Below are 10,830 nucleotides of genomic sequence, written 5' to 3'. Positions count from 1 at the left end.
TAAGTTATAAGCCCATTGGGTTGGCCCAATTAGGCATATCAAAGTTATTTTGTCTTTTTCAATTTTTTATTCATATGTGCCTAATTTCATAAGAGGCTCACGTGCAAAATGTCAAAACCAAAAGGGGTTGTGTACCTAATTTCATACCATAAGGGGTTGTGTGCAAAATGTCAAAACCAAAGGGGGTTATGTACCTAATTTCATAATTTCATACCATAAGGGGTCATGTGCAAAATGTCCAAACACAAGGGGGTTATGTGCCTCATTTCATACCATAAGGGCGTCATGTGCAAAATGTCCAAACCACAAGGGGTTAAGTGCTATTTACCCTAAAATAACCAACAAGTGCTATTCACTTGATAAAGTGCTATTACAGAAATAACAACTTTGAGAAAATAAAATAATTAAAATAAAATCTAGAAATAGCAAAAAAAAAAAAAGAACTTCCAATATTCCAATAATACTAAATTACTAATCATTCGAGTTGTATATCCACCAAAATCTACTCCAACTCTTCAAGAGAAAATTTGGAGAAAAAACATGAAATTCTTTTCAACAAAAATATGGATAAAGACCGGATTTAATATCGGTGGAAGTGCAACGGGCATTAAGCGCCTTGATTCGATCGGGGCAGCGGCTGCGCGAAAGTTGGCAAATTTCGATATCTACATCGGTTTGATTGTAATTATGATATATTCTGAGGGCTTCTACGTAATCCTCCGACAACCGACCGGTCTTCTCGTAATGGTACCGAACCTCTCCGTAAGAGTATCCGCATCCGATTAAGTTAGGTCCGGTACAGTTTATTTCCCATGGATTACACGTGCGATTAGAATTCCTCAACCTCATGCACCATAAATAAAACTTCACCGCCCTTCTCGTAGCTAATTCCGGAGGCGGCGGCCTTTGATTGTCTGCTACTTCCGGCGGTTGATCGGCGGCGGCGGCAAAGAGTGCGAACACCAAAATTGCGGCGGCGAGAATTGACCAGAATAAATTGCTTGCCCTACTCGTTGCCATGGATTTGTATATCGATTTAGTATTCTGTGTTTGTGTGCGTGGGTAAATAATAAACATTCTCTCTATGTATATATATAGGGCAGAATTTTACTTTAATTTGGACTCTGAAAAAGAATTCCAATTAGATTAGAAAACTTTCGACAAACGGAAAACTAAAATGTAAAAACTTCACTAGAATTAATTCCAAGTAATTTTAGGGACCAATCTAAAATGAAATTTTAATAAAAGTTCAATTTTTAGAATATGTTTGGGCAATAAAATTAAGTTCTTCTTTGAATTTTGATTGGCTTTTCTAAATTGGATGTTTTCAGATTTTAAAATCTATTATTGGCTTCTATTTTCACTTTGTGTCAAGGATGATCCGTGAATGCTACATTCGGTGAAATATACTGGGTGGTTTTTAACCATTGATGTGGTTGAAATAAATTTCCACTGAGCACACTTACACATGGGTGTGTGTGATTCTGTGCAGATCAACAATTAATAATGATTCGATGTAGTGTGTAGGTAACAATTAACAATGATTCGATGTAGTGTGCAGATGAACAATTAACAATGATTCAATGCAAAAGTAACCATTCAATCAGCATGTCTACTAAAAACTGAACAACTTTTTATAGTTTGGCAAAAGATTGTTAGTTCACATGTTCAAGTTTTGGTGGATAACTAGAAACATGCATCCACTAATTAAACTCATAGAGAAATATTAATTCTAATTAACAATAATATTTTAAATGATTGATTGCATTCACATTCAATGAAAAGAAAACTACTTATTTATTACAATTGTCACATATGATTCTCTTTGCCTATAGGATATAATCATCCCATGCGCTACAATCCATAGCTTTAAATGCAAATCTCTCCTTAAAAACATCGAACGCCATGTACCAAAACTGTTGCATTATGCTGCCCAATACGCTAACCGTAGCACCCCGATTCACAATCTCAATTGGCAAGATTCCCAGACAAAAAGTATCTTCCGAAATTTGATGAAAAACGTTTTCAGGAATCATTTCCATACTCGCATCGCCTTGGAACACAAATCGCACAATTGGAAAAGATTTCAAGTCTCTGGTTAGAACTCTGTCATAGCATAGCCTGTTGTACACTCCTTCAGGTCCTTCGTGTAGGATGGACTCATTCCTCGTTATTTTGACAAGACTGTAAGGATTTTCGTTGGCGTTGTAACTAATCACTCTGATCACTTCAGCCTCGATCATTTTCACTACCACTTGTGGCATGAAGGTATAGGTTGAACTGCTATCGACTATCATTCCACCGGTGTAGTCATCTGAGTTTCTTCTGAATGTCTGTGGATCAACGGCTAACGTAATATCACCAATCACTATGCGTTCCAAATTTATGTAATATTTACTGTCTACAATCAACGGCGTCTCAAAACCTGTGAAGGTAATTATATCCGCTATAATCAACCTGCTATAGAGATATGACCTATCGCTGATATTGCCTAGGCAGTAAGCAAATTTCGTATAACCTCTCTGCGCACGGAGGGAAAGAGCACTGCCACCAAGCCCTAGAACACCATTGGCATTAATACCTTTGGAGTAAGATGAACAACCAAATACAATGCCTTTTAGCACTTGTGGACTAATTCCAAATTTAAATTGTTCCTTGGCAAGGACTCCTTTACTAAAAGCTGAACCATATTGTATCACAAAATTGCATTTAACATTGTCACAATCAATGTTAACTGCACCAGTTCCTCGGCAAATATCATCATAATCGTTGCAATCTTCTAGCTCATAGGTAGAAGACTCTGTTAGAATTTATTTCGTGCAGATATAAATTATTTGTGTCAGATTCAGTTTTTCGTTACTGTTGCGTGAAGTGTTGCAACAGTTCGTGAAGCAGTTCGTAAAAACAGAAATAAACGAGACACAAATTTTAATGTGGTTCGGATACAACTGTACCCTACATCCACGGGGACCTGCAAATAAAATTTACTAATTTTTAGTTTTACGAATACAATAATAGGACTTAATCAAAATACAAAGACTCCCTCTTTGTTGACGCCGTTCTTGTATACTACGCTGAATTATAAATCTTCAATTTGCAGCACGTCCCTTGCTCCGCACGGTTGAACTCCCTTCAACGCTGATTTCTTCAGTCGGCGGATCGATCTCCTCCCGAGATCTGTTTAAGCCCCTCTCCCGAAGAACCGGTCTTCTTTTTGTATAGAAGAAGCAAACTTGTGATACTCGTTGAATCTTGGTGTCTTCACCACAAAGCCTTGAAGCCGATATATTTTCTATGAAAATCACGTATCACGATGGAGCAATAAAAACGAGAGGAAAAAAATATTTCTCTGAAATCTTCTCTCGATAGAAAAACTCCGGAAGAGCAACAAAGAAAAGAGAATTATTTTTCTCTCCAAAAAGCCGCGCACAATCACGTTCTGATGTCTTCCTTTTTATACGTGATTTAATCTTCCTATACAAGAAATAAAGAAACCCATTAGGTTTTATTGTTAGACGTACAAAGAAGAGTTTTAATAGAAAAGAAATATTAGCCCACTACTAATGAATACTTAATTCCCATAAAATATAAAATACCAATGAAATAAAATCCATTAGGTTAGGGATTCTTATTCACGTAAGAAAAAGGATTTGTATAACAAAGGAAGGTCTTAGTCATAGAAATTCCTTGTTAACACATCACTTTATGTAATTAAATAAATTAATGACAAAATAAGAGTTTAAAGCATTAAGAAAACTTCCCTAGCTTTAGACACACGTTTTTCACACACGTGCTGAAAAACCGAAATTAGAATCCTCTCGGATTCTAACAATCTCCCCCTTTGTCATCTATTTATTATAATCAAGTCCTCCCCTTAATCAAATACCTGAGAAAATAAGACAATCAGATGATAGACGGAAGCAATAAAACAAAGATCATTATCAACTTTTTCTACAACAAGAGTGGCATCAACTGCTGCAATAGTAAGTGCCACAGTTTCAGCAACTGTTCCCACAGTAGTGGCTTCGGCAGGTGGTTCACAACGGAGTCGGCTCCCCCTGCATGTGTATCTCACTTTGTGAATGATCTTTAGGCAGCTCCTCTTGTAAATGCATTCATTCTTCCCCTTTGCTTACTCGGCTTGATAGACTTGGAAGGCGGTGGATGACAACGTGGTAAATTATCCACGTGATAAAAAAAACTCAGCAAATAATGTCTGCATTAGCACCCCCTTTTATATTCTTGTGAAGACCTAAACCAATTAATGACAATAAACATCTCTATAGGTTTCCACTTGGTGTTGTGGACTTAGAATCCCACCGATATTCTAACACTCTCCCCCTTTGGCATTGATTGGTCAGAACATTTACTCCCCCTAAATATATGATACATGCATGAACAAGGGTTAGCAAATTCAGAATAACATCTGCACATATAAACTGTTGCAACAGTTTATCAAACAGTTTAAGCTCTTAGCAAAAACAGCTTAGGAAAGCATATAGGTAAAATTGTTCAATTAAGCAGGGAACAACAAAAAAAATGCAGTAGCTGAATCAACTTCCCTTTACAATGAATTCCTCCTTAAATCACCTCCTCCTTGAATGACCTCCTATTCTTTTTATTGTGCCAAAAACTGTCGGATGAACTGTCTCAACAGTTGTCTGAACTCCCCATGTATTCCACTACTGTTCCAGCAATTGTTTAGTGCACTGTGGCAACAGTTGTTTGAACTCCCCCTGTGTTCATGCCAACTTTACTGTTCTTTTTCTTTTCTCCCCCTTTCTGGGCAATCACCATGCATAGATAAATTAACATGGACTAATGATCTTGATGTGTCGAGCAATCTGTTCAAACACTTAACAAAAAGATCAAACGAAGAGAGAATTTTGAAAGTAAGTAAGAAGAATCACCATACATGACGTGCACACAAAATCACAAACTCACAACTCAATACCACACGATAATTGCAATGCGAAAATCAAAGGATAGTGATATCAAATCCAACATTAAATAACAAAGACTACAGACTTTGCCAAACTTCCTAAGAAACGTGGAGATGAGAGGAGTAAACTCAATAGATCCGGCTGCAACAAAAAAAATAAATTTAACCGGCACATAAACAAAAATCCCGTCTCTCTTTCTCTCTCTCTGTTTTTTTTTTTTTTTTTTTTTTTTTAAATAATGCCTAATGCAAGACAAGAAGTAAACATGAGAAATAAACATGAGTGAAGAGACATATGTGAATAGGATACAACATGGGCTAACAAAACATATGAGATTTATCTTCACATTCACGATAAATGCAATCCCCAAAAATCCGACTGCCAATGCAACCAATAAATTTAATAATCCCAAGTCAAACACAAAGATGCTCTTATTAGGTAGCGTACACACACGTCTAATGGTAGCTTTTTCTCATGAAAAATAGAGCAATTAAAAGGAACGAGATTATGGTGGTCGTGCAATGTGTAGTCCCCTGGGCTTTCTAATTGAGCCTTGTAGTGAGTGTTCGGTCAAGTGGTTTACTAGCTCGACTCAACTAGGCTTCGAACTATTCACTGACCATATGTATAATTTATATTGGTCGTGCAATGTGTAGTCCCCTGGGCTTTCTAATTGGGCCATGTAGCGAGCTTTCGGCCACGTGATTTACTGACTCGACTCAAAAAGGCTTCGAACTATTCACTGACCAAATGGTTGTAGATATATATATTAGTAACAGTAGTTCAAGAGAGCTTTCATTCATTAAAAGAGGCAGCTTTTCCCTATAAAAACATCCAACCATGACAAGACTATTCAGATAAATAAATAAGTTGGAGCCTTTTAAGTAATCATTTTGGGAATTGGTGAAGTTCTACCCCCACAAAGTTTAGAAGAACACGAAGTATCAAATTCACATTTGTCTCAATCATATGCAGTATGCTTAATGCAGGTCCTATATGAGATGCAAAAACATATGAAGTGTCCTACCACTAAAAGTTGCAAGTCTGGACACACAGACTGTTGCAACAGTTCATGCAACTGCATCAAATTAAACAACATAAATTCCCAGCGATTTTCGCAAGGAATCAAATTTCTGTGCATCAAGGGTTTTTGCAAAAGCATCAGTTAATTCATTCTCCGTTGCACCATAATCAATTGAGACAACCCCCTTTTCGACCAAGCCCCTTATGAAAAGATGACAAATATCAGTAAGTTTAGTTCTCGAATGCTGGATTGGATTCATAAACTTATTTTTCGCATACAAATTATCACAATTCAGATTACCAAGTTTTTTATTCCCCAAACTAGCTTTGTCACAAGAAATGTTGGAACAGTTAGTACTATCATCAGATGAGTTTAAAGAAGTAATGGCAGATAAACAATTAATATCAGACTTCTGTACCCAGATTTTTTGTTGAGTTTTATTCACTAAATCAACCTTTATCTTGGGTTTTTGAGACGACACAAAAGTGTGATCAATTTTAGCGGAAAGTGGTGAGCGGGCCATTATTATTTTAACCATTTTCAAGTACTTAAAACACCTGGGTCGTATATGACCAGGAACATGACAAAAATGACAGGTAGGAACAAAAACTTTTCTTTGAAATGGCTGTGTTGGTGCAACTGTCGCAACAGTCTGTGAAACAGTGGATTGCTTAACAAAATTGATTTTTCTTTTAGGATTTTCTTTCTGTTTCGATGCACCAGTAGATAGCTGGTTACCCCCTATACCTATACGACAGTAGTTCGGCTGATTTTTGTTCAAAATTTCATTCAAAGTTACTCTACCAGTATTAAACTTAGAAATAACATCTTGGGTTTGAGCAAATTTAGCCTGCAAGCTATCTATTTCTCTACTAGAAGAAATAACATTTTGTTCAAGAGTAGAAATTCTTACCTTCAACACTTTATTTTCCTCTATGAGAACATGCTTATCATTTTCAAGGCGCTTATTTACCTCAGATACTTCAAGCCACTTCCGGTACATTTTTTCATATACATCTTTCACCTCTTCAAGTGTTGGCTCTTCATCATCACTACTGCTCTCAGATTCACCTGCAAAATTAAATGATGAAGTCAGACTGTTGTCCTTATTTAAAGATAATTCATCATACCTGAAATCTGTCGGACAGACTGTTGCAACAGTTCCCTCGGTTCTGCTCATCAAAGTAGTACCACTGAATGCCATAAAGTTAGTGGTTTGATCTCCTTTGTTGTTCTCATCCTCATCACTGTCCTCTTTATCACTCCAAACAGTGGTGAGTGACATCTTATTTTTATTCAAAGTGTTTGCACACTCGGCCTGAATATGTCCAAAACCCCCACACTCTCGACATTGTTTTCTCCTAGACTTTGCATCACCAAAATAACCATTATTAGAAAACTTTTTAAATTTGTTAGGGTTAACAGACTTACCTGATTGAGAGGAATTTTCTCTATTTTCGATTTTTTGACGCAGGCTTTCGAGGTTATTTGACATAATTGCTAAGGATTCTTCAACATCAATGTCACACTCATGAAATGTTTGGCCTTGTGAGATGCCATGGGAAGCTTCAGCTTGGAATGCCACATTCTTCACCTTTTTCTTTTCTCGAATATTTGCTCTCAAATTCATTTCTTGGGTTTGCAGTTTACCCATGAGTTCATCTAGCTTTAGTGTATTGATATCTCTCACTTCTTCGATTGCTGCAACTCTGTAAGCGAATCTTTCTGGTAATGAACGTAGTGCCTTTCTTACCAACTTTGTTTCCGAGTATTGTTCACCTAGTGCATACGATTCATTTGAAATATCACACAGCTTAGCGTGGAAATCGGCAATCGTCTCGTCCTCCTCCATATGAAGACTCTCAAATTTCGTGGCTAGCATCTGCAGCTTAGATGTTTTAACAGTTGATGTGCCTTCATACGTCACTTGTAGGATCTCCCATGCTTTTTTTGCTGATTCACACGATGCTATCAATTTGAACTGATTGTCACCAACGCCATTGAAAATTGAGTTTATCGCCCTTGAGTTGTAATTGGCAAGTAATATCTCTTCATTAGTCCATGCTTCTTTTGGTTTTACCGTTTGCATACCATCCGTTCCTTTAGCCATGGGCGGGGTCCAACCAGTCACGATAGCACGCCAAGCTCGTTCATCAACGGACTTGATGAACATCTTCATCTTCGATTTCCAGTAAGAGTAATTTGTTTCATCCAAGAGAGGTGGTCGTACTGTAGACGCTCCTTCACGATGAAACATATCTGCACAAAACAATTTAAAAAATTAAATCCCAAAATCTCACTAAGTGTATCTAGTGACATGCTCTGATACCAATTGTTAGAATTTATTTCGTGCAGATATAAATTATTTGTGTCAGATTCAGTTTTTCGTTACTGTTGCGTGAAGTGTTGCAACAGTTCGTGAAGCAGTTCGTAAAAACAGAAATAAACGAGACACAAATTTTAATGTGGTTCGGATACAACTGTACCCTACATCCACGGGGACCTGCAAATAAAATTTACTAATTTTTAGTTTTACGAATACAATAATAGGACTTAATCAAAATACAAAGACTCCCTCTTTGTTGACGCCGTTCTTGTATACTACGCTGAATTATAAATCTTCAATTTGCAGCACGTCCCTTGCTCCGCACGGTTGAACTCCCTTCAACGCTGATTTCTTCAGTCGGCGGATCGATCTCCTCCCGAGATCTGTTTAAGCCCCTCTCCCGAAGAACCGGTCTTCTTTTTGTATAGAAGAAGCAAACTTGTGATACTCGTTGAATCTTGGTGTCTTCACCACAAAGCCTTGAAGCCGATATATTTTCTATGAAAATCACGTATCACGATGGAGCAATAAAAACGAGAGGAAAAAAATATTTCTCTGAAATCTTCTCTCGATAGAAAAACTCCGGAAGAGCAACAAAGAAAAGAGAATTATTTTTCTCTCCAAAAAGCCGCGCACAATCACGTTCTGATGTCTTCCTTTTTATACGTGATTTAATCTTCCTATACAAGAAATAAAGAAACCCATTAGGTTTTATTGTTAGACGTACAAAGAAGAGTTTTAATAGAAAAGAAATATTAGCCCACTACTAATGAATACTTAATTCCCATAAAATATAAAATACCAATGAAATAAAATCCATTAGGTTAGGGATTCTTATTCACGTAAGAAAAAGGATTTGTATAACAAAGGAAGGTCTTAGTCATAGAAATTCCTTGTTAACACATCACTTTATGTAATTAAATAAATTAATGACAAAATAAGAGTTTAAAGCATTAAGGAAACTTCCCTAGCTTTAGACACACGTTTTTCACACACGTGCTGAAAAACCGAAATTAGAATCCTCTCGGATTCTAACAGACTCTTTCGGGTGAAATAAAGGACCCAACACATTAAGACCGCATGGTTCACAGTTTATCCAAAATAAGCTACTGGCGGTGTCCATGTAGACATTTTGGGACATATTTCTCGACCCAACCTTTAGATGGACGAGAAAACCTGTATTTCTCCATGAATAAAGTTCCGACTCAAGGTCGGTTAAGTGCAACAAAGAACTAGTAGTGTTGCTTACCAAATAACTTGCTCTATAGATAGAGCTTTTTAAATCGAAGAGACTACGATCTTTCATACTAAGTTTAGAATCAAAGAAAGGAGAGTTGAAAGAATGATGGTGAGTTAGTCTCGTGACTAACCGACCATCATCTTGACTTAAACTAATATGAAACAACAGTATTTTGAGATATGAATGAGAGAAAATAGAACTTTGGAATATAGTCTATGCATATCTGTTACCTATATATATATATATATATATATATATATATATATATATATATATATATATATATATATATATATATATATATATATAAAAGTCAATAGCAGTTGTACCATCAACCTAAAATTGACCTAAATAAGAGTAGTGAAAAAATACATCACTAATGAACCATCAACAACAAATCAACAAGAATACAAAAACACAAAAACCATGAGAAAAAGTTAGTTAAAAATTAGTTAGACCATTCACTCATCTTCATCATTGAACAAGAATACATGAAAGCAAAAACCCATGAGAAAAAGTTAGTAAAAAATTAGTTAGACTATGCATTCATCGTCATCATTGTTTTTAGCATTTAATTTTTTACCATACTATCAACCTAATATCAATCTAAATAGGGTTAGTTAGGGACATATTTGCCAACAGTGCAGGCCCAAACAATTTTTACCATTTTTTGATACCCCTCATATAGTATTTGAATTTAACATAACCTATTAATCATAACAAACTCAATTATGCCCTCACTACACAAACTGCCAAACCCAATTAGGGCTCTACCATCGTCTCATTCTCTCACTCTCGATCTCTCCAAACCCAATTAAGGCTCTACCATCGTCTCATTCTCTCACTCTCGAGCTCTCTCTACTTTTCTCCTTCTCTATCATTTTTTTCTCTACTCCACCACTGTCCTTCGCCACCTGGCGCCCTCTTCTCCGCTCCTCCACAACCGCCTCCTCCGACGTCGAAGTTAGCTGCCGGCGTTAACGGCAGAACATAAAGTGTTCAAAAGTGGCAAGTTAACGGCAGAATATAAAGTGTTCAAAAGTGGCAAGTTAAAGTACATATTTCGTGGATTGAAATATTTTAGGACATAAGTCATTTTAGTGGTAAAGTTTAGGGACATAAACTGTAATTTTCCCACAAAATTATTATCTGAGACAGTAATATTGAACACCACTACTTATACGTAATTACCAAAATCGCCCCGATATTTTTTTCCGTCTTACATCGACCCCTTGCAGTGTGATTTTTCACGTGATATTTTTATTTTTAAAAGATATTCCCTAAAAAATGTTGATTC

At 36.5% G+C, this 10,830-nt stretch overlaps 1 protein-coding gene across 1 annotated transcript; it reads right to left on the bottom strand.

The window, feature by feature from the left end:
• Window positions 1-1,748: 1,748 nt before the first annotated feature.
• Window positions 1,749-9,754, bottom strand: LOC105965837 (putative aspartic protease At2g35615). Its single transcript, XM_088824805.1, has 2 exons — window positions 9,334-9,754; window positions 1,749-2,800 (listed from the first exon to the last, which is right to left on the bottom strand). Exons 1-2 carry the CDS (start codon window positions 9,362-9,364, stop codon window positions 1,830-1,832), a joined length of 1,002 nt encoding a protein of 333 aa, XP_088680931.1. The 5' UTR covers window positions 9,365-9,754; the 3' UTR covers window positions 1,749-1,829.
• Between the last annotated feature and the right edge of the window lie 1,076 nt (window positions 9,755-10,830).

This window comes from Erythranthe guttata, chromosome 10 (genome assembly GCF_056151865.1).
Source record: "Erythranthe guttata isolate IM_541 chromosome 10, IM_541, whole genome shotgun sequence".
In the NCBI taxonomy this organism is placed as follows: Eukaryota; Viridiplantae; Streptophyta; class Magnoliopsida; order Lamiales; family Phrymaceae; genus Erythranthe; species Erythranthe guttata.
The sequence above is the reverse complement of the archived record's forward strand: the minus strand, read 5'-3'. Positions and strand labels throughout refer to the sequence as shown.